Source organism: Sphaeramia orbicularis, chromosome 9 (genome assembly GCF_902148855.1).
Source record: "Sphaeramia orbicularis chromosome 9, fSphaOr1.1, whole genome shotgun sequence".
In the NCBI taxonomy this organism is placed as follows: domain Eukaryota; kingdom Metazoa; phylum Chordata; class Actinopteri; order Kurtiformes; family Apogonidae; genus Sphaeramia; species Sphaeramia orbicularis.
Genome location: NC_043965.1, coordinates 35,439,777 through 35,465,669, shown reverse-complemented (window position 1 = coordinate 35,465,669; position 25,893 = coordinate 35,439,777). Strand labels below are relative to the sequence as shown.

Genomic DNA, 25,893 nt, shown 5'->3' with positions numbered 1-25,893 from the left:
TAATCTGATTTTTATAACTGGGTTGAAACCAACCCCAACAACACAAAGGTCATGATTTCAACAGGAGCATTTCATAATTTAATGATTATTATTATTATTATTATTATTATTTTTTTTTTTTTTTTAATGTAAATCTTTTTATTGGATTTTTCATACACACACAGCAATATCTGACATGAACAATGTTTCCAGATGTTCTAGTTGAAAGGTAATAGGAAATTGTCTAATGCAATGTATATTGAGAACAACAGTTTTAATCTAAGCCAGAACGGCTTCTATGAATGAACCATAATTAACCATTATCCCTTCCCACCCACTATTAAGAGAAAAAACAAAAGAAAAGAAAACACAATGAAATATATATATTTTTAAAAACCTCACAGCTGGATTTACAATAAAATTAATGAGATTAAAATAGGTAATTAAAACAAACTACAGGATGGGGGGGGGGGCATCTAATCACTCTCTGGGTGAATAGTAATTCTATCTAAATACTCTATGAAGGGCTGCCAGGTTTTGTTGAAAACATTACTAGAACCCGAAATTGAGAATCTGACCTTAATGAAGTTTGATATGAGTTTAGTTTTTCTATTATTTTGTTGAAATAGAGGTTCTTGACAAAGTCAAAAAGCCTTGAAGCAATACACAAATTTTATGTGGTTCATGTGTGCATTTAAAACCTACAACCTAACACAAGAGGAAGGTTGAAGTGATGCCAACACGACAGCAGGAATTTTCCCTGGACCCCAGATTCAAGAACTTGTTATTGATCCTGTATTTATCTCAATGTAGAATTCAGAGTTTGGGATTCATTGTGTGAGTGGTGCAGAATTTTTCTGGGTAAACCATAGATCCACAAATAATGATTAGTTGCAGTTTGTCACTCAGAATGAACGTCCTCCACTCACATGTTGAATTTTGCCATCAAGTCTGGGTGGGTGGTGTTAGTCATGAGCATTTCATTTAGATATTTCTAAATAGAGACCAGGTATGAAGAGGCTGCAACTCAAACATGATGTGATTACAGTTAGTTCCTTGACAATACCAAGGGTTGTTGTGGAGCCACAGTGAGGTAGTTGTACATTGTGTGACTTTTTTTTTTTCTTTTTTGGTTAGCTTGTTGCCTTCAGTCATTGTACTAAACTCTGCAATAACCAACCACATGTAATAATCAACAATGTGCAATAATGAAAAAATCAACAATCATGAAAAACCACCAATGTGCAATAATCATAATCAGCAATGTGCAACAATGAAAAATCACCAATGTGCAACAATGAAAAACCACCAATGTGCAATAACCATAATCAGCAATGTGCAATAATGAAAAACCACCAATGTACAACAATGAAAAACCAGCAATTTGCAACAATGAAAACCAGCAATGTGCAATAATCATACTCAACAATGTGCAACAATGAAAAAACACCAATGTGCAACAATGAAAAACCACCAATGTGCAATAATCATACTCAATAATGTGCAATAATGAAAAATCAACAATGTGCAACAATGAAAAACCACCAATGTGCAGTAATCGTACTCAACAATGTCCAATAATGAAAAACCACCAATGTGCAATAATGAAAAAATCAACAATGTGTAATAATGAAAAATCAACAATGTGTAATAATGAAAAATCAACAATGTGCAACAATGAAAAACCACCAATGTGCAATAATCGTACTCAACAATGTGTAATAATGAAAAACCACCAATGTGCAATAATGGAAAAATCAACATTGCGCAATAAGTACTGTACTTACCTCTCACTGTCCTCTGCACCGAACTAGGTATGTGTGTGAATGTGTGACCTGACTGAATGGCAGAGGGGTGTGTGTGTGTGTGTGTGTGTGTGTGTGTGTGTGGGTGCTATTTTGCTTTTTTTTTTACTATCCGATACTATTTAAATATTTTGCATTTCATATTTTGTATTCCTTTCCTTTCCTTTCTTGACATGTTCAAATGCTAATGTTCAAAGTTCTACATACAAACACTCTATTTGAGAAAACTGCATATGATTTTTGTGCTACGTAAACTCGAAACATATTACAACATGCTTTAAAGTGCAGTTGAGCCCTTAAGACAATTTATGATAAGAAAAAGCTCCACTCGTGAGTGTAACTGTCTGTTTGATGTTGATTAGCCATTTCATGTGTATATTTTCTGCTTTAATTGTTGTCCCGATACAGAAAATGAGAGCATACCCCGAGCAGGCCTTCAAGATTTCTATAAGGTTTGAATGAATTGATTAACCAAAGCATGTTGAGTTACTGTCACTCATATGCAACTTTCTATTTCTTGTATTACTATATAGCATTATGTATAGCAAGATTATGGTCCCCACCATATCATCTGAGGAATCAAAAGAAAATCACACAGACTGAAAAGTGATGGATTTATGACATCAAATAAGAGATGGATGGTGGTATCCATGGTGTTTGTTTTTAATTCCTCCCACACAACAACATGCATATTAGCGGATTTTAGATTTTAGAGCAGTGTTGTTTATCAAATATGTATTATGCACGAGTCGACTGACCCATTCAAGCAGCGCCTAGCTGTCCTTTGGAGGGTGAGTAATACAAGCAGAGCTACAGCAGAAAGAATCTCAACTACCAGATCTGCCCCCCTGTCCTCTCCTCTTACATGCAGATGGGGTCACAAATGGAGGCGACGCTAAGTTAAATAAATCCTAGCTGCAGAGCACACAGTCCACTGCTCGCTTATGACTTCCCAGTACAGCAGGTTTGGAAAAACTGAAATGAAACATAATATCAGTGAATGAATAGAACACCAGGCTTCTGCCCAGATGGAGTACATGATTCATTAAGAGGGTTTGTTTGCTGTTTGTTTGGTGCATTTCAAATGAATGGAACTAAGCAAAATTTGTACGCTCACCGTCCTCATCACAGAAGAAAAGAAAAAATGCAATAGACTGCCTGCTCACTGAATATCTCTGAGGTTTACACTAATATCTGGCAAAATTAACGCTCACAATGTTGCTTTATATACAAATAGGTTTTAGAAACTTTTAACTGATGGGGAGGATTTGTGTTTATACGTATGTGTTTATCCAAATCGACTTGTGATTTCTTTGGCCATTATGTTCCAGCTCTCTTAATTTTTCTACCACATGAACCCTACAATACTGTCTGTTTTTTATCAATAGACTGAAACCACATTTTGTTCTCGTAAGCTTTTGAGGAGATTTAAATTGTATGATTAACAGAAATTAAACATGGGAGTACTGATTCTAAAATAGTTTTATAAACAGTATAACTGCTGCTTTTAACCCATAAAGACCCAGTGGTACTTTTGTGGCAGTCTCTGTATTTAACCTTTCTTAAGTGAATTATCACAATTTATTATAATATTATCTACTTTGATTACAGTTTTTTTTTTTAGTGAAAACAGTTATTTTCCTATATTTAATTCACTGATCATGTAGATGTTCATTAAAACTCAGAGTAAATTCAAAGGTTATTACATCAAAAGCAGAGAAAACAAAAGTGACATAATCAGTCAAATCTATCATTAACTGAACATAAACTGAACACAAACCCACTGTGTCCATCCACTGTCACTGATCGAACACCATGGGTTTTACTGGTGAATCAGTGTTGTAGAAGATGACAGTGTTTCCACGGTAACTACGGAGTCTCTTAACATCCAAATGGGTCATATCGGATGACCATGAAAAGATGACAAACTGCATTTACACCAATTATTTACATGAATTGATAGGATTAATGGATCAACAGATATTAAGCAGTTTATATCAGTTAATTGTGTTTGCCAGTGGCTGTTTCGGTCTTTATGGGTTAATAATAACAATAATAATAATAATAATAATAATAATAATAATAATAATAATAATAATACCGTCACCTCCTCTTTTAGTATCCTATTACATGATCCTGCCAAGGTAATAACTCACAACTGTAACTCACAAAAACATAAATCAGTCTTTATTAAACTTGAGTGAATTTGGGACCCTGCAATTGTTTCTGCCAGTAGCAATCAAAACAACAGCGAATGACAATAACAGACAACAGTCACATAAAAACTGGTGATGCAATAAAAACACCTACTGAAATAAAATGCAAATGAATGATAATGCCACATGTGGTGTACAGAGTTGAGCACAGAGATGGCTGAGGGTGTGAAGGAGAATTAGCATCTATTTGTTTTGGCTAATGGTTGTCTGAGGCAGGTACCAGAGGGCAGGAACTTACATTCAGAGTGCAGAGGAGCACTGTCGGACATAATGGATTTTGCCTTCGTTGACACCTGGTTATTGTACAGTTCTGAAAGAGATTTTTTCTAAGTACCAATGATTTTACTGCTGACTTTTGTTATCCTGGTCATTGAGGGGTTTTTTTGTTCACATTGAGGGATGCAAACCAGCAAATGACAGTGGACTCAATTAACCCTCCTGTATCCCACTCAGAGAGGCGCTTCCTAACCACCAAGTGTGCATAATAGGCACAGTCACAGAATAATGTAAAAAAAAAAAAAACTTCAGTTTGTTGTTTGTATTTCATCAACTTAAGTGTAAGCAAAAATACCAAATACTCAACAATTGTAGCTGTTGTTTTTTAACCCTTTAAATGCCATGTATGTAATGTAAACAAATACTACTTTTTGATGCAAAAAACACCAAAAAGTTTTGTTTTGTTTTGTTTTGTTTTTTTCAATGTACTACATAAAAATTTGATTACTTATTTTTTTTCATTTTTTCAGCCTGGCATACAGCAACATTGGTTAAAGATCTTAAAAAAAAAAAAAAGTCATTAGAGGTTTGTCCACCTGCAATTTAGCTAGCTTCCTCTGACTACACAGACACTGCTGACTTCTCTCGACTAACATGTCAGCGTTATTGTGGAACGACTTTTTATCATCAATTATGGAGGCCAAATACTTATAAGACTCTATAGTTTCAACAACCTCATCAGTGATTTTGATATTTTCAGGTTCAGGGTGGTGACCCTTATGATGTTTGCTTACATATATGTATGCATGGCTATAACTGCTACCTTTCTAGTCATGAATATTTCCTGGTTAAATAAAGCTTAATTAAAACATAAAGTTAGACTGATTTCTATATAAAAGTGTTGGGTTGGTTTTCAGTGGAAATAGTAATGCTCACTGTAGACTCTTTCAATGTGTCAGTGTAACTTCTGTTTGAAAATAAGTATTTTTTTCTAGGATTCAATCCAATCTCATCCATTTTATTTAGAACCTATAATAACTGATCTAGTGGTCTGAGTTTACATTTTTACACCACTGAGTAACACCTTCAGAGTTTCGATTTGCTTAATAAAACATTGACAGACAGCTCCACTGTAGTTGTGGTTAACAGGTTCCACTAAAAAGACTGTAAACTGACTTTCTTATGCCTTACTTGATGACATTTACAATGTGACTGAGTCAGTGAGCTAGTGTTTAGCGATAACTCACCTCCGACCCCTCGAGCTCCTGTAGTTTCACCCGTTTGTCAACATATGTTCACTTCTGACTCCAAAAAGTCAACAAGATGGAGGCCCAGTCACAAACAACTCACTTTAGAAAGATTCAGTTCAGATCTACTATTTCTCAAACATTCTCTGCTGTGACAGTAATGTTAAATTAATTTGGCGTTATTGTTTAGGTTAAGTTTAACAAAAGGTTTCTTTTTGTCTCCACTAGGCTTTCAGACAACAAATAATACATTTAGGAACATACAGTGCACAAAGGGCTGGATCTATCAAAGGTTTGCGTGTATTAAAACGTGTGCAAACTCAATGCACACGCAAAAAAATGTACAAACTGATTTACTAACAGTACACAATAAGGGTTGCGTCTTTCAAAGGTGCAAAATAGCACATCTAATCCAGTTAGTACATATGGCACAATGAATATGCAATTTGGGGCGTTTACATACAGTTGTGAGTGTGGTGGGAGGAGAAAAGGTAAATATATTAATTTAGCACACGCAAAGTTATTTATCAAACCCGAAAGCAATTTTGCTGATAGAAACTGCATCTATATTTAATACGTCTCAAAAGGAAGTGCAGACGGTTAGGATGGGTAACTGTGCACACATGGCTGCGGTTAGGAGAAAAAGAAATGATGAAACGAGATGCAGAGAATGTATTTTTCAGCCTCGTGTGAACATTTTTGGAGTGACGGAAGAAAAAAAATAATTGAGACATATGCACCCCCACACACACGCACACACACTTTACGGCTCCTGATGATCATGATTAAAAATACGCACCGACATTAGGCTACAGTGTGACAAAATTATGTGCGCATGACAGTCATCCAATCCAACTACACCCCCCCCCCCCCCCCCCCCCGCACACACTGCGCGCACACACACACACACACACTGCACACACACACACACACACACACACACCCCTTCTTTAAAATAAAAAATACATGAATGCATGAATGAGTCATGCCATACCTTCAATGATAAACTCCTCCAACGTTACATTTCCGATCGTCTGGATCATTCAGCGCACTGTTCCCATTAGTGCTGGTGTATCCCAGAGCAGTTTGTACAGCGTATTTTCTCCAGTAGTGCACACAAAATCCTTATTTAAATAGGGCAGTCTCCAAGACTTTGCACCTGTTGTAATTAGCGCAAGCAATCTTGGTAAATCACCCGCAAACCGTGATCACACCCCACACGCAAAATTCTAGATCACGCAAGCAAATTACTACATGCAAATTGGGATCTTAGTAGATCCGGCTCAAAGTCAGTACATAAATGCACTACATAAAGTCAGTTCCAAATCATAGTATAAAAATGCAATACCCACAATAGTTCATAAATCTAATACATAGAGGTAATACATGTGGAACCTATATATAGCACATAAATAACTGTCACAGTCACTCTTCTAGTGAAACAGAAGTATAATAAAACAAAAAAAAAAAACACTGATAGTTAAAGGCATATCAAACAAAATTGAGCAAGTTATCCCTAAATACTTATTTTAAATGGTCACTGTAATAACTCTCAATATATGCATTAGTTTCAGTACTTCATGGTAGACTCACGCAATAAGTACAAAAGAAATAATACACATTGTTTAACTAGAACTTTTAGCTCTTGCAAAAGTTGTTGACCTACTTGTTAGCCTTGTATCGATCCAGCGTTACTCAGCACAGACACAAAAGCTGTAAATATTGGACAACTATATTAACATCAGACATAAACCTTATGTCTGATGCCTTATGTCACTCAATGCATACCACACACACACATAAAACAGACTCCCATGTGACTCATCCCAGACAAAAGGCTTTACAGTTCATTTTTTTCTCTGACACATTTTAATCTGACATGCCTCTCATCTTGGGAGATCACAAAAGTTGTAATGTCATCTGATGATTTTAGCAAGAATGTTCCTTTCCCCGTTAGACAACACTTCTAAATACAGGCAGCTAATGTAAACATCCACCACATGGCCCAACACAAACTTTACATAAATACAGGAGCTTGGGTAAATCTTTGAGAAAAAAAAAAAGTTTTTTTGGCCTCTGTGTGCCATGTCCAGAAACAATATGAATCTATCTCATGAATTTCAATCTACCACCTTTTACTCTGGAGAACAAACTCTGAACATACATCATTCCTTCACAGTATGTCAGTACGTCTCATGCACTTTGTGTTTCAATGCAGAGCTCAGAAATTGTGGGCGTTTATTTTCATGTAGCTTTGTGACTATATTGTGCTAACTTCTGGTACTTATAGTTCTGCCATATTTCTCAGCAGGATATCCTGTTGCCTGCTGATGCTTAGGGTTTTATAGCCAGTGCAGATAACTCACAGAGCCAAATTACATAAGCATGAGTGTCAAGTAGGATTTATAGAGTCCTAGAAAGACACATGTTGGTGAAAGGGCACTGTTTATTTACCGTTGTAAGAAATGTTGACCACAGTTTTATTTCAGAAATCTGTGCTCATTTATTCAGAATATAAGATTAGATGTATTTTGGAAAGATTCATGTAATAACTTATTCGTTATTTGTCATTAAATTTCTTATTCTGCATATGTAGATTTGGGAGCTGTGTTACATTACATTTTATATGCCTGGTAATAAGCCTTAATTAAAAAGGAAGATGTGACAGGGATTAATGGTCAGGGCTTTTTGTTTTGCATTAAACATTAACCCATAAAGACCCAAACATCCACTGGTGACCAAAACCTTCTACTGACCTAAAATGTTCAATAACTATTGATCCACTAATCCTATCAATACATGTAAATAATTGTTGTAAAATACAGTTTGTCATCTTTTCATGGTCATTAGATATGACCCATTTGGACGTTCAGAGGCTCTGTAGTGATCGTGGAAACACCATCATCTTCTATAACATTGATTCACCAGTACAACCCATGGAGTTTAATAAATGACAGTGGATGTGGAGATACTTGGTTTATGTCCAGTTAATGATAGATTTTACTGAAAAAGTCACATTTTCTTCAGTTTTCTTTGTTTCTGATATTATAACTCAGCTTTAATCTGAATTTTTATGAATATCTATACAATTAGTAAATTAAATATAGGGAAATACTTGATTATCACAAGAAAAAAAATTCAAAATAATAATAACAACAACAATAATAATAATAATAATAATAATAATAATAATAACTTTTATTTACATAGCACCTTTAAAAACTGAGTTTACTAAGTGGTTTGACAGACAAAGCAGAAGGACACAACAACAGGATACAACTGAAATAAACAAGATGCAAGCAAAGACACGAAAACATAGAAAACAACACAACACAAGAAAAGAGATATAAACACCAAACTAGAAAAACATGACACTCCGAATAAATTTAAATGTATCAAAGTAGAGAGGGCAGAGATTATATAACATGATGTTGTCAAATCATTGTAAAAATGAAGGAATGGAATGAAACAACACCAGGCATGTCAGTATAAATGAATCACCCAAACAGGGTAAAATTAAATATTCAAACATTAAAAAGAGACAACATCACATAAAGGCAAGTCTATAAAAATGTGTTTTAAGAAGTGAAAATACAGAGGAGAATATTGTAATAAGTGATGATAAATCACTTAAGAAAGGTGAAATAGAGAGAAAAAATCATTTGGGAACTGCCACAAAAAGTAGTACTGGGTATTTATGGGTTAATAAATAATTGTAGAATCGTCTTGTGCTATGTTAACTATAAACTAACCCTTAAAATGTCAGGAAATAATGTGGTTTTGAATCAGTTCTATGACCACGTCTGCACACACAGCCTTATCAGCATTACACTAATCTCTTTTATATACCTATTCTTTTCATTTTCTCCTATAAGACTGGTGGTAGTTAGTGCTGAGAAGGTTATTGATTTCAGGACAATTGTTACTTTCATGAACATTGTGTGGGTGACCAGCAGAGCTCACAAAAGACTATCGATGTTTATGACACTTAACATTTACATTGACGGAGAAAATATGTAGAAGTAATTACGTTTTGGTGCATCTTGCATAAGAATGAGCCAAACAGTGTGTTGAGTTTTTAGTCTGCGTGAAGGGTTTGTATCTATTGAACGCATTTCATATCTTTTATTTTCATTAATGTAATATCTTTCTCAATGTATGTTCACTATAGAACTTAACTTGACATTATGTGCAGATGTATTATATGAAATGTAGACTGCAGACTCGCTGTAAGGGTTTATGATCACTAAACCTGCAGAGAAGAGTCTTCACAATGAAAAAGTGAGTCAGTGTGTATTGCTAATAATAGGCTACAGCGCTATTGATTTTGAGAAAGACTAGGCCTTCTGTGCAAAAAACCTCTGTCACCTTGCAGGTTGTGTGATGCACTTAAATGAAGAGGCGGTCAGTTATTTTTAGATGTGACTATGAATGCACTATACAGAAAAAAAAAACAAACTTTGCTGCAAACTTTGTGTGACAAGAAGACAGGTTGGAATCAGCTTTTAATTTTGACGTTTTATATGTCCTGTACACCGGTGTGAGTAATTTCGATCCTCTCCTCCATACTTTTGAATCGATAATTTTGAGACCGGCTGATTTGTGCAAGATGTCACACGAAAGGCTGAATCCAGGAGAATCGGCGTTTTGTGTCAGTGAGCATTGAAATCTCAGGATGGAAGCAGGATCCAACCTTTGAAGCTTTTTTCTTGAAGGTCATTTAGACTGCATGAGTTGTGTTCATCCTCTTCAAAGCACTACCTACGCAAAGGTCAAACATGCAATACATGTATCACACAGACAGTGTGTCATGCGCAATCAGAGGGACTATGCAGTGTAAAGGCAATCAATATAGGAAGGAAACACACAGGACATGACATCTATGACCAGCAAGCAGTGATTTTAAGCACATTATATACAGACTGCGTAAAATAGTAAGTACAAGATGTGCCTTTTAATTTGGAGCAGTGTTCTAGTCCTGAATTTTAACCACTGTTTCATTTTATCCCATGTGATTTTTATTGATATATTTTATATTTAAATGAAAAATAAAATATTATTATTAATATTTATTTCATTGTATCTATTTTCAGAGGTGTGACATACAATTCTTTGTCACTGTACATGAGTAAATTTTCAGGTATCAGACATTTTGCCTTTACTCCCCACATCTTAACATAAATATCTGTCCTTTCTAACATTTACATTTCATCCCCTTCCAAAAATAATTGCCTAAGTCATATTTTTAACAAAAATGACATAATTTCTTTATCATGCATTCTCAGTTGAACAGATCATGTGATTCTACTCCAAGAGATAATTATCTATGTGAGTTTTTTGTGTTGAAGAATCTGTAAAACTTACTTATGCAAGTATTTTAGGAAGGTGATGATTTAAAGAAAAAAATAGGCCTGTTACCTTAATTTTGATGTTATACTGATAATGATAATAGAGATGATCAATATTTTTTTTTGTGTCATTTTGTTCACAACATGGAGACTCTGGGACAAAGGGATGATCCTTTGGTACACAGAACAGTGTACTGTATATAATGACAGATGGAGCACAGTTAAAGATATCACAGTAAAACAGACCATAGAGAACAGGTGTTGTCTATTTAATAAAATGTTTGGGAAAGGGAGAACTAATATTGGTGTGGATGGTGTGAGGTTCAGTTATTTTGCACAGAAACAGCCGGTAGCATTTTAGAAATACATTGTACTTTAACTATTTGAGCACATTTCAGATCTTGTACTTTATAGTTTTACCTAAAATAACTTATACTTTTACCACCGTCTCTACTTCTACTTGAGTGTGCGGAGTTTTCTGTGGTTGTATTGTTTATCATAACATTTAATCTTGCTGAATTCTAATTGTTTTTGTCTATTTTGTTATGTGAAGCATGTTGGGCTGCATGTTTATGTGAAATTTGTAATTTAGTAAATAATTTGTTTAGTTGAGATGAGCTGAAATTTTTGTTTTTTTTTCTTATCAGTATAATATTTACTTTCCATTTACCTTAGCACTTATCAAAACACACTCAATGACAAGTTGTCTGTCATTGCTCAGGTTAAATAACCGATTTTCTATACAAACCAGACCAGTGAGGATAAAAACTTCAATTTTTCTGTCAAACCAATATCTAGAGAACTGTAGAAGGAGCCTTTTTCACCTTGTCTAACTCTCGCTCCTTGTCATCACTGACAGCAAATGCGACTGACCGTGGGGCAGTGGACTCTGAGTGAGCAAATAGAGCTCTGGAGATCTGAGAGCAGTCAAGACAAGGTGTCGGGGTGGGGGGAGCTGTGCAGAAGCTCAGCCCCACTGATCAGCAACAATGTGCAGTGACAAGAGGAAGGAGTAGATTGACTGGAGCTGTAACTGGCCTAGACAGCATGGGAACACCTGAATGTACTTCAGTCTTTATTCACAGACCAACTGCTGTCAGTCCTCACTTGGCACCCTGCTGCACAGCCGGAGTCTTAACAAACTGACATGGGCAAGCTGTGCAATTTCGTTCCCACCTCACCCAAACTTCCCTTGAGTCTCAGACTGGCTCTATACAAACACACAGCAACTTGCACTGATTCTGAATATTTCAAATGCTAATACAAAACCCAATTAATGATTTTCACTAGCGGTAGTCTGGAGCACAGAACCTAAGCTGCATTCAAGTTCAGCCATGTAAAACTATCCAGGCTGCTGAGTGCCCTGGTACTATATGATAAAAGTGTTTATATAATGTGGAGCAATACACAGTCTACTGTGCTCTGTTTACATAAATTAACTGGGGAAATGTAAAGAGCTGTTTGTTGAGAAGTCCTAACACATCAGGGAAAATTCAGTAGGAATCACATTAACCAAGGGGCAAATTAAATGGAAGTGGCAAAAACACTGATTAAATTCTATTGATCAAGGAATTATAATTATTCATTTTCATACTATTTGCATACTATTATTACTTTACGTACTTAAATTACATTTCACATCATAAAACTGTTTCTGTGATTAGTAAAACATTACACAAAGACAGATTTGAGTTCAGGTGCAAATACAGAAGGTGTAAAGTTGTGTTAATATATAACATTATGCTAATAGTTATACTAAACTTTTGCTATCTCTTGCATGAAATTCCTGTTATTAAATGTCCCTCATTGTGATAAATGTTTTTGTACCAGGGTTGAGCAGACATTTACTCACTAAACAATGTTCTAACAATTTGAGGCATTTACTGTCATTTCATCAGCAGTGTACCGAGTCTAAAAGGTCTAGCGGGCAGTCGATTATCCTGACTCTCACAGAGCAGTTGTTTACATCTTCTAGCAAGGTAACTGTGAAGATAACAAGAGATTTTAACGGCGTCAGCGACTTGTGTTAGCCATGTAAAAATAATATGGATACTGTACATCATGTTTTTACTTGTTATCTTACATACTGCAGTTTGTGGTTGACAACAGCTTCAGATAAGACGTTACACTTTTAGTTTAGCTTCATGTAGGAGCCATTTGCTGGATTTCACAGCATGTCAGCGAGGTATAGTGAAATAAAACCCACTATATTTAAGGTATATTAAGTAATATGTACCTGATCAAAAAAAAGACCATTGATTTCAGTCATTTGAGTGTTACATCAACTGAGAGTTTTTGTTTGTGGAAATTTAACAGAAGAAAAAATTACTATTGATCTGTGTGGAAATAAGCTTCAAAAGGTGTTTTCTGATTGAAGCATGGTGTTAAAGAAGCAAGAGTGCTTTTATAGTTGATGTTAAACTAAATCAAAGATCCTCTGTAACAAAGATAACAGCCACTGGTATGGAACAGTACACATTCTGTCTCCTGAGTGGGCAAGCATAGAAGAGTTGAGAATGTCAGATGAATGAAAGATTAAGTTAGATAAAATCATACAGTAACAACATGTATTTTACTGGTGACTGGCATTGAGTCTGTTGTGAGATAGAGATGAGTTTTTGAAAGGGTCAGTGCATTAATGTGCAAAAATGCACTCAGTATTTACTTGGGTGGCTAAAGAGTAGAAGAATTTGTCTTAATTTCTGTGCATATTCACTTCTCCCATTGGAATGAATAAGACGGATCCTGCAAATAGAGCTGACATGATATAAGTTTTCATCAAATATACTGCAAATGTAACAAAATTTTCAGAAATTGGCAAAACAGGTATGAATTAATGTGTGCTTATATCCACTAACACAGTGTTTTTCAACCTTGGGGTTGGGACCCCATGTGGGGTCGCCTGGAATTCAAATGGGGTTGCCTGAAATTTCTAGTAATTGATAAAAATAAAAATAAAAACTTTCTAATAACTAGAAGCACTCGGAGAGCGCAGACCTCCGCCAAGGCAGATCAGTGCCCTGGATTTGGATGAAAATTTCAGGAAACATTGATACTGGCACCAGGAACAAATGATTAAATTTTGGTGGTGATTGGGGACGGGGGGGTGGGGGGGCCACTGATCTGCCTTGGCGGAGGTCTGCGCTCTACGAGTGCTTTTCTAGAAAAGACAGCGCAGACCTCTGCCAAGGCATTTCCTGAACTTTTCATCCAAATCCATCCATAACTTTTTGAGTTATCTTGCACACAAACAGACAGACAGACAGACAAACCAACGGCAACAAAAACATAACCTCCTTGGCAGAGGTAAAAATATATGGTGGGTTGAGAGAGACAATCCCAATCCATAAAAAGCGTGACAAACTGTGAAGCTGAAACTGAAGCACTGTGGTACTGTTTATCTTTCAAGTGTTCATTGTGGTCGGTTTCAGATGCTGCAGCTCTTTCATAATTCATAGTTTGAGTTCTTGTTTGTTCAATATTAATTTGCAGCCTTGCAAATATAAGCTGGACTGACTGTACATATCCTGACCAAGGAAATTAAAATTCTCACTTTGTGCAGTAATCTACACCTGGCTTTTCTGCCTTCGTCCATAATGATATACATTATATAACATAAATGCTGTCTAAAATGAACATTTATTTGCAACATAGTATAGCAAACTATTACATGATCAAAAACAAATTAATTTTAGCAAAAAAAACAACAATTTGTTCATTTTGAATGTCAGGGGTCACCAGAAATTTGTAATGTTAAAATGGGGTCACGAGCCAAAAAAGGTTGGGAACCACTGCACTAATGTATAAGATGTGGTTCTTTATCATCATCATCATCAGACTGCCTGTTAAACGTCCCATATCTAAAAAATGCATCTTTATTGCACTTTGAGGTTTGTATAAACTCTGTGGGGCAAAGTAAAAGCTGTAGGAATATGAACCTGCTCAGTGCTGCCGCATTAGTGCCCTCAGCACTAGAGGGACTCCATTGTGTCCAACTCTTATAAGGTTTGTCAAAGCTTTTGTCTAACATTTATTTCTGCAAGTCTTCATGGAGTTGTAATATGGCATACCTGTCTTTTGATTGTAAACTGTCTCTCATTCAGTTTAACTGGTGGAAACTGTAGGAACACGCAGGAGAACATGGATTACTATGAGTTTAACAAAGATTTACAAATTAGGAAGAGTCAATTCTTTAAATCTAAACAATTGCATTGTCTAGGCAGAAAAACAGAAGTCATCACACTGCATGTTGCACAGATTGTAAAGGTAAATATGTTATTTGTGACATTGGTAATATGGAATAGGACTGTGGAAATACTACATAACATTGATAGCTTTCCACTACACACTCACCCTTACACACATAGATCTCTATCACAGATGTAGTGCAAAATAATAGACAGACTCACCCCATACATGCTGTGTAGGAGGGCTCTGATTCTTGGCAGTCAGTGCAATGAACATGTGTGAAAATACAAGCGATGAGTCAGATACTCCACTGTGAGTGTAAAACACAACATGCATGGCAAGAGAATCAATAAAAACGTAAGCGGAGCATTATCTACTGTGTTCACTTTGAAGCGTACAGGGGCGGTTGCCCTTATGTACAGTTGCTTTGATGCTGGCATCCTTAAAAAGCGTGCATTTACCTTCCAGCAGTATGACAGAAACTAATTACAGGATGCAGCCTCCAGAAAAAACATGAGGGGAAAGAAACTATTTTGGCTGTCACTTTGACACTTGCAGATAACTTTTCTGCATGTTTAATTTGCTACAGGCCCATCCTGCAGGAAGTGGCATACACTAAGAGCAGACTCTCGTGCTGTGATTGGCCGCTGGTTGTGGCCGTGGGAGGAAGTTGATATTTCAGGATACACCACATAAATCGGATTAACACATAATTGACATGTTTACTGGGGTATTTATAGCTACTATTTGATTGGAAAGTGGGGGACAAGGCTACATGCATGGTCCAATTACATTTGAGAATATAACTGCTGGGTACCCATGTGCTTACTCTACCTTACAGATCTGATTTTCATCACTCTGTCATCCAAATTAATAGAGGGTGACCTTGATACACCATAACTGAGATATTCCTTGTAGCTGTAGTGAGAAAAAGGACCACTTTTATGTAAAATGTAAACACTACAATACAAAATTATGCAAATATATATGTAATCATCTATTTAATCACATACACTAATATAAATGTATGACCAATGTACATACGGAATAGGAGCGTTAAATGCAAATTAGGCACTAATGCTTTGCAGTGACAAATCAAACCTTATTTCTCACATGAGCAGTGTAATATAAGGGTATGATGCATATATTATTCTGTCAGTGTTTTCTGCTGCTGCTTTTGCTTTTTTCTAAAAGCTAAAAAAAGGATACAAACGTGTCCTGACCATTTTTCCTCTTATGCACAGTAACAAGAAAAGATTAACACTGGTATATCTTAAAAAAGTGTGGTTTTTTTCTCATTACATAGGGACTTTTCATTTCCTATCACTTCATAGCATTTCTAATGAGTCATTTATTTATAACAAATGGAAAGGTTTGTATACTGTTGCCCATGAAGTTGGAATAATTTTGTTTTTAGACACATTCCTCCTTTTATTCTTTTTTATACACATTAATAAGAACCTTTGACCAGGTGCTATGATAACATACTGAGTCCCAGTTACACTTTATTTATCAAAAATAAATCACATCGTCACATCATCATCATTTCATGAGAAAAGGTAATAATATTTTATTCCTTCTTTATGGGCAACAGTGCATTTAGTTTGTTTCTATTGCTCAAATAGATAATAGACATTTAAAAATACCAGTCAGTGTTTTACATACCTATTTTGGGTGTATGCAGTCACTGTTATCATCTATTCTGTGCACAGTAATTAAGTTCGACTAGATCTGGAACCCATGGAATGATAAAAACCTTGAAAAAATCATACTTTTAGATTTATTTCTATTGTTTTCTTGCCAGTTATTATGTACTTTACTACTTCACTCAAAGACCTACAGATAAATTTCTTTATATTCTTAGAAAGAATGTAGTGGAATTAAATAATATATATTTATTATTTCTTGAGTCCATGAGCTTAACCATTATTTATTCCTAAATGATAAACACATCACTTTTCTGACGACAAACAAAAAAACATTATTAAAGCACAAGAATTTTATACAGAGTTTATACAATTTCAGACTTTACATCATGTTAAATGCATATTTTGCTCACATATTGCATCACATGAAACACATTTGAGATACTAAACCTCTAATCCAAATATTGTATGTTTATATATGCATATACATGTACGTATATAAAACATGAATGCTTTCGTATAAATTATACATGTGAGAGCATGCATGATGCGCCCACATAGGCTCCGGATGTTGCATATTCTTACCTTTATCCTTTTTCTGATAAAACAGTCATATTGCTTTAGGTATCGTTAAATTAAGGATCTGTGTTTCTAAATGGGGGTGTAGGGGGCACAGTGAAAGATAGTAAAACTGTGGTGCTTTAGATCTCTTTCCCCGTGGTTAATCAAAGCTTCTCTGCTTAATTACTGGGGCAGATTAAAAATAGCAGTTTGAGAGAGTATGTTCCCCCCGTCATCCTCCACAGCCTGTCAGAGCTGGCAGTCGAGCCTGTGGGCAGCATATGTGAAAGAGTCTACTACTATCTTTTTTTCGTTTGATGAGTATAGTACATCACACGTTAATATTCCCTATCTCCTCTCGTACGGTGATGGCACACACTGGGAGGCGGCGAAAGGCAAAGAGCCACACTGACTGAGAGAGCGGCCTTCTCTCAGGCACAGTGGTGCTCATTCCCCGAGAGTAACGCCTGTTGACATGGCTGCTGGGAGACTGGACATCTTAAGGGAGGATGAACAAGGTCCACTAGGGCTGCTTGCTATTTCATGTGCAAAAACAAAATGTCAACATGCTGACCGAGGCCACATTCCTGCATTTTACTTCAGGGAGTTCCAGATATTTTAATATTGTCGTGCCCACACGTTAGGACACAAAGCCTCATTTAAATACATTTTGTCCCTGAGACTGTGATATGGGTTTGTTTGGGTTTTTATTGTTGAATTAGCACTGAATTATATAACAGTCTTCACACAAAAGAAACTCCTGGTGAAGAGGAGAAGTATAATTAGAAATTGGTTTTATGCTCTAATTAAGATCACCCTAAGCCGTTTGACAGACGGTAACATGCAAAAATTGTCAATGTATAAATCCAAATAAGCAGATGAATTTAAAGATTGGTTACATATGTATTTGTTATTACATCACAGCTCTGTAAGACTGTAAAGATATTTGATTTAACAACCTATGCAGGCCACACCTTGCTGTACAGCTGTTAAATGATTTAAACCAACCCATATTTAGCCACAAAAGGTTCCTACTGAATTATAAAGCCATTCATCTGATGCTGCAGTTGCATATGTTAGCTGACCTGCACAAATGCACTTGGATCTTTTTAGCCACTAACATGGCTTCAGGGAAAGCAGTGTTTTTGGTCCACTACTTTAGCCCAAACTGTAATATCTACCATTAATATTCTTATGGATTTTTGCAAACAAAAAAAAAAAAAAATCCACAGAGGATAATTACCTCCGCCAGGTATTGTGATCACTTTGCTTTGTGTGTTTGCCTGTTTGTTTGTTTGTTAGCAAGATAACTCAAAAAGGTATGGACAGATTTTCATGAAATTTTCAGGAAATGTTGACACTGGCACAAGGAACAAATGATTAAATTTTGGTGGTGATCGGGGGGGGGCAGATCTGTTTTGGCGGAGGTCTGTGCTCTCCGAGTGCTTTTCTTGTTCATAATGGGTCACCAGAATTACACTTCAGTTTACAAACAAGTATTAACAAAGTGAAATATGATGAAGGTCCAGCATTAAGGGTATTTATGGTAATTTTACCAGAACATTATTGTCACACTTACTTGAAGACATAAACCTTTTAGTAAAGCAATCCACTTCCAAGAAAAAATATACATTTCTGCAAACCACAGATATGAATAATGCCAACATTTATAACTCCAAAATGCTTTTCATGTTATCATTTCAAGATATATGTGAACTGCATCTACTGTATGATGTAGTATCTGTCAGATGATACATCCACAAGTAATTCAAGGACTGTTATGGTTAGGTTTGTGTACCACCAGATGTTTTCCAATGCCTGAACAAAGAAGGGTTAATATCTAAACCTAAAAAATTGTAGGAAAACAGATAGCTGACTCCAGTATCTGGTGTCAAATTCCTGCTTATTCAACACATTGTCATGTTCAAAATAGCATATATGAGCACTATATGCTGACATATAATATATAAGCTATGTTGTGCTAATAAGTTATGATGTGCTGCTTCAAACAGACAGTAATTGTAAGGTAGAGACCAAAAAAGCAAAAAAAAAAAAAAAAAAAAAAAAAAAAATAGAAAAAAGGGAAAAGGGTCAGAAAGAGGCTAAAGTAAGACTGAGGAAAAGAAACAAATATAAACACATTTGCTTTTGGGCTGCAATGAGATGCAAACACTTATCCCCTGTGTTTAAGTCTGCAAACTTTGTTGATTCATCAGATCCATCCCCATGTGCTTCCTCCTAAGGACTGTCCATATTTAAAGATTTCAGCTTCCTTTTGTCACTTTTTCTTTGGTTCATACTGTTGATCATAAAGGAGGAAGAGATCACAAAACAACTGTCAAAAGTACATAAATATGGGAAGCACTGGGATCCAGATCCACTCATTGCCATCACTGGGGCTTTTAGCGCTTTACCATCAGCCAATAAATATGAGAAAGTTTCTGTTTTGTTTGGTATGGTGATTGCTAAAAAGTTTACCCTGAGAGTGTGGAAGAAGAACTCAGTGCCCACATTTGACTTTTGGATGGGGGAACGGGCAAACACACTACATCTGGAAAGACTAAGGTATTAGAATGATGAAAGAGGCAAAGTGTGTGACCAGATTCAGTGAGGTGACTGATGTGAGTGACTGACCATGTTGTTTTCTGCATTACATACACTTTTCTTCCTTTTATTCAATATACGATTACTAATTTGTAGCATATTAATTTACTGTTGTCAGGACTGTGTTGCTGTAAATTCATTGATGTGCAGGAGGGGGGAGGGGCTGTTTTATGTTTATATTGAATGAATGAATGAATGAATGAATGAATGAATGAATGAATGAATGAATTTATTTTTGGTTTTACATCAATCATTGTACTCAGTACATCAATCGTAATAAACATAAAAACCAAAAAAGGAATAGGCTAGAAGCAAAAGCTTATTTTCTTGCCTATCCTTTTCAACTAATACACTGCTTACATCAACTTAAATGTGTACAGCATCGAGCATTCACACCATAATAATAACAAATAAAATTTTTTTTAAAAAATCAACAACAAAAACACATCTACATCTCAATTCAGTATTTTTGAATAATTTAAACTTAAAGTGCTCTTCTTTTTTTAAACTATATTATTACATAATATTGTTTTTTGTAAAAATGGAAAAAATGAACAAATATATATTTTAAAAAGTACATAAATATTGATCTTTTTTATTTGTCTGCCCATTGCAGACAAATTGCTAAAATGTGGATATGAAATGGATTTTTGGTTGCAAATGTTAAAATCATCCATATTTGTTGTTTGCAGAAACATACAAATGCAACCTTTTTGCAGGCAACTTGGTTATAGATGAACTCATCTCTGGCTGCTGCAGTCCCACTAACCCCAGACCTTTTGTCCTTTTATAAGTCCCATTTTTGACGTTTTTCAACCTCCCGTGGTGTATTTCCACTACACAGACTAACACCTTCTGACCACAAGACACGACACATTGTGCATGTCAGTCTCTGCCTCCTCCTTCTGCCTCTACAGGAGAGGTTCAGTCATGAAAGCAAGCAGACAGCTGTCACCCACACTCTGAATAAAAGATTTTGCTCCAAGCAGACAGAGAATGAAGTCGTCTTTTTTTTTGGGGGGGTCACCATCCTCAGACACGTCTCTTGAGTCCTTGCAGTAGCAGGATGGCCCTAATGCTAATTCCTCAAGAAATGCCATGGATTTCTTAGTAGCTTCTAACAGGCCTTAAGGTGTGTCTTTATTCCTTATGATAGAACTCTCAATGTGAAGATGATGACTTTTGTCCTACAAACTGTGTTCAGACATTTGATGAGGATAATGTTGTCTGCGTTAGAAAGCAAAGGGAATTGTAGAAATTGAAAAATGTGAATCACTATCAAAAGAAAAAACATAACTGGTTATTTTTGCTGAAATTTCAGTTCATCAATTTAGGCCAGTGACATTTTAACCAAGTGTTTCTTTATTTACAAAGTGATGAAATGCTTTGCCACGTCTCCGGGTTGATTCTGAAGGCAATGACAAAGCAATCTAACAGAGTAATCACAGAGCATTGGTTGACAGATCAACTCGACACAATAAAAAATAGAAGTTAAATACAAAATGATGCAAGACAGCGATACATCTGTTTAGAGGAAATGTATAGAATTCTCCAAAATTGAGGTAGAAAAAGCACACACTGCTCAACTAACGACATTTGAAATGAGTTAATACAAGTCACCGAACAGTTCAGATGGGACTGTTGTCAGGAGGGAAATGACCTCATCCTGTTTCAAGGGGGAATGATAAATATTGTCAGTGAAGGCGAAAGAGTCTCAAGACCATGGCAACTCGTTTTCAATAAAGTTGTACTGTGTTCAGCACGTTCAGATTGCTGCATCGCCTATTTCAGTGACAGAATTATTTTTTAAAAAGTCATCAGCCAACTGTGGAATGAAACCAGTCAAAGAATATCAAGAGTGAAGTCCACAGTATCATGGTTCAAAGTGAATTCCTACTGAATTCAAGTGTACAGTAAAGATTTGTTTTGGGTGAAACACCAAACTTTTCTGCCAAATGTCATTCACTATTCACTAAATCAAAATCTTTTATGAGTTATGTATACAGTGCCATGTTAGACAAATATGTTTCATGCAGACACTAAACAAGCTACTTTCAATTTCTTTTTATAACAACACTGATATTTCATGAATGGAAAGTGTTCCCTCCATGTTGTATTTTAACACCATTTTCCACCCACCCCTATTCACTTGGCATCAAACGGCACCACATTTTTTGAACATTTGTGATACTATGTGAGCTATTGCGTGAAAGGACTAAATTAAAAGAAATGAATAGAAATTAAAAGATACAAACAATACTTAATCCTGGCATATTACACCTTCAAGTGTTTGCCTTAAGTTTGAAGTTAATCTAAATTTCTTTAAATGCATATTAAAAGGATGTTCAGGAGAAATTGTACCACAGAACAAATGTTTTTCTTTATGAAACATCAAATTTGGTAATATACAGAAATCATTTTCCTTTCTGTTTCCTTTTTGTTTCCTTTTCAAAACCCTAGGATGATTTATTGTGTTTGTATGTCATTTCCTTTGCCACTACATTATCCAGCCATAAATCCGGAGCCAGGATGGAACTGTGGCATATGCACAAAAGCAGTGTCGACTTGAATAGCCTATCAAGTACGCTCTATGATTTTTCCATCCCAAAATAGAATGACTGAGTCACACACACACTGAAGTGATCATGCTCTCTCTGTGTCTTTGCAGAGGGGACAGTGAGCCACCAACAGTGACTCCCATTCTGTCAGTCTGTGTCTTATCTACAGGCCTGCTGTGTACATGTCACCCTTTTAAGCACCAAGTGTACAAGCTCACAGGATCCTCGAGTCAGTCTGAAACAATATATGATCCTAATTACACCTTGAGAGCCTCGTGGACACCTACAGCAGACAATCGGCGGTTGATGTTACGATAACGACAGCGAAGAAGGTCACGATACGTGGAGCGTAGGTCTCGGTTGAAGAAGGCGTAGATGAAGGGGTTCATTAGCGAGTTGGCATAACCCAACCAGAGCAGCGTACGCTCCAGCCAAATGGGTACACAGCTACACTCAACTCCACAGATAAAGGGCCTGGCAGTGGACAGGATGAAGAACGGCAGCCAGCACACAGCAAACACTCCCACAATCACTCCCAGTGTTGTGGCTGCTTTCTGCTCCCTCTTGAAGATGGAGATGTTTCTGCGCTCACGGTTCAACAGGCGAGACAAGGCAGCGCACTCCTCCGCCACACCGGGCGGTTTTAGGCCTTGCATACGAAGCGCCTCATTAGCCACTGTTTCGAGGCGCTCACGGCGCGAAAGGTCGGTGAAGCGGTGTTTGGCACCACTCTTGCGAGCTGCCCTGAAGATCTTGTAGTACATGACCAGCATTACCAGCATGGGGATGTAGAAGGCTACTGCTGTGGAATAGATGGTGTAGCCAAAGTCTTGGCTAATGAGGCACACACCGGCTGTGTGGACGTTTTTTGCCCAACCACAGAAAGGTGGCAGGGTAATGGATGCCGACACCAGCCACACTCCCACGATCATCTTTGCCATCAGCTGCCCATTTTGTCGAGCCGGGTAGGTGAGAGGCCGTGTGATCCCCAGATACCTGCAACGAGTACAAGACAAAAGATGAGCTATAAGCACAGGCCTAACTTTCAAGCGTTGTTTTTCCACCTGGAGCATTTCAAATGGACTTTGCACTAAACTGACTTTATATATAACACTGATAAAAATGATAATGATAATGATTAATAATCTACTAAAGCACAAGATGAGTTGGCTGTATTTATTAAGATGAAACTGTGGTTCAATGAGATTTAAACTCATCTCAAAGATAGACATCTGAATAAGAGCCCACTAGCTCTGTCATTGCTTGAAGTACCATTAGTTCTTTTTCTGTGACTTCAGCGAGTACAGAGGGAGCTATCAATCAAAGGGACAGCTCTGTGGTTACAAATAGCAGAGAAATAAAGATAAGTAAGGTGTGAAAGGCTTGCATTTGTACAAAACTGGGAAAATAGCCACATCTTCACAAAATGATGAATATCTGCGTACATCTGTGTGTGTGTGTGTGTGTGTGTGTGTGTGTGTGTGCGTGCGTGCGTGCGTGCGTGCGTGTGTGCGTGTGTGTGTTTTGGCTCTATGCCCACAGCTTTCATCAGCATCAAATGCGTCATTGATGAAAGCTGTATATTTTGGACTCTTGGCTGTTTTTCTGGTTTCCACTGTATTGTTAATCACAAAGTAAAATAGCTTTAGGGAGCACTGGCCAATTCACCTCATTGTCCACTAGTGATGTTATCAGGACTGTGGAAATCAAATTGGGCTCAGTCGGCTTGGGTGGTAGTCCTCACTTTATCAGGGATTGCTTTAATGGAGACTTTCTACAAGTCATATGTTCAGTCTGACCATGTCAATTTGTCTCACATATTTCCTTTCATTTTCGTCTTTTATGGCTCACATATGTTATCAAATTGTGTAGAACCAGGAAATCTGCAGAAAGCTATTTGTATTAGCAATCATGGTTTGGATTTTTCACAAGCTACACAGTTACTATCCATCCACTGTCCATTTTGTTATACAATGTAGCCTATTATCAGCTAACACTGTGAAAATGGAAGTGGTATTGATCTGGATCTGATTCTCATGGAGAGGACACAAAAAGGCTACAACTGCACTGTAGTCTGCAGTTAAACATACCTGATTATGTTCCCCCATCCCACACATCTGACACAGATCTGATGTTTTCTAATCAGCCTAAAAAGCAACACACAGTCAGCTTTTTTCAGTTTGTAGCTGGGCCACATACACGGGCACCTGTTGCCTTGACAACGAGCAAAAGTCCATCATTTATCTTCGACAGGTGTCATTACTTTGTCGCCTGTGGCAGTTCAAGTGGACGGGTGCTGGCATCGAAGATGACACGATAGAGGAAGGGAAAGAAAACAAAACCACACTTGCAAAGCTGTATATTAAACTGTGACATTTGGTTTAGTTTAATAAAACCATCACTTCGTTCACCTTACTTAAAGTCAGGTGCTACACATAATTACCGTGTCCTTAAAGATCCCTTGGCTCAGGTTAGTTATGGTCACTGAATATTACATAACAACTTGTGTTTATTCAATGCCATCTCTTTGACCACTGCTCTGCCTCACTCACTTCCAGTTCTCTCTTAAAATGTACTTAAGCTTTACAGGAGGGACTGAGCACATCAAGGAGAGCAATGTTGAATACATACAAGACAAATCTTGAGATGGGTACACTCCATGCTGTGGGAATTCTCAGGAATACATAATGGATACCCAGTAATGCAACACTCTTCTCTTCATGCATTATTCAATAATAAGGGGGCTGCGGTTATTTGGGAGGTTATTTGTGAGTCTGTGGGAGGTAGAGACCAGGTCACCTCTCAACAACCCATTACTCATCTTCGACCTGTTTGAAGACAGCACTGTTTTCAGCTCTGCCAGCTCGGCTAAAACAGGACACATTTTAACACAACATTACACAGTTTCTTGCTTGTACTTTAGCTGGATGAATTGATGTCAACATCTATGGGACCTCCAGCTGCTTTTCTGTTGTTTGTTCTAACTATATTAAATTTAACCAACAACAGAGAGCAAGGAGCAGGATACTGAAAAATGAATAGGATATAAGGAAGGTGCAAAAAATGTTAAGATGGGCTTGTAGTACAGATCGTATTAAATGGAAGTTGAATGTGTGACTTTAAATCTTGCTCTAAAATGTAAGATGACCATCATAAATCATACATCATGAACAAAATGGAAAAGAAAAAATGTAATGTTACAAGTTCTTTTGCTTGAAGAATCTTTTATTTTAGCAGATCTAAGTTGTTATATTCTGATTTATAATTTTTAACTGTATTTTGTATCCTTATTTGTACTGAACAGTCAGTGAAAGGTTTGATTTGTGTGTGTTGTGTGGTTAAAGATGAACTCACACCTGTCTGTGCTGAACTTAGAGAAAAGGTCAGATTCTATGCAAAAGACCTAATTTTACATCGTAATTGTGGTAAAGAGAGTGAGAGCAGAAAAACCAGATTATGAACTAAGGGGTTTTTGTGGTCAAGAAATGCTAGCCTAATTGTGCAAGTGTTAAGCAAGATGCGCTT

General features: G+C 36.6%; 1 protein-coding gene across 1 annotated transcript in view; it reads right to left on the bottom strand.

Annotated features, from left to right (window-relative positions):
• Positions 1 to 21,149: 21,149 nt before the first annotated feature.
• Positions 21,150 to 25,893, bottom strand: part of LOC115426341 (5-hydroxytryptamine receptor 7-like) — a 43,364-nt gene continuing 38,620 nt past the window's right edge. Inside the window, 1 exon segment of the mRNA XM_030144395.1 lies at positions 21,150 to 23,364. Coding sequence (XP_030000255.1) covers positions 22,626 to 23,364 — 739 coding nt within the window. The 3' untranslated portion in view covers positions 21,150 to 22,625.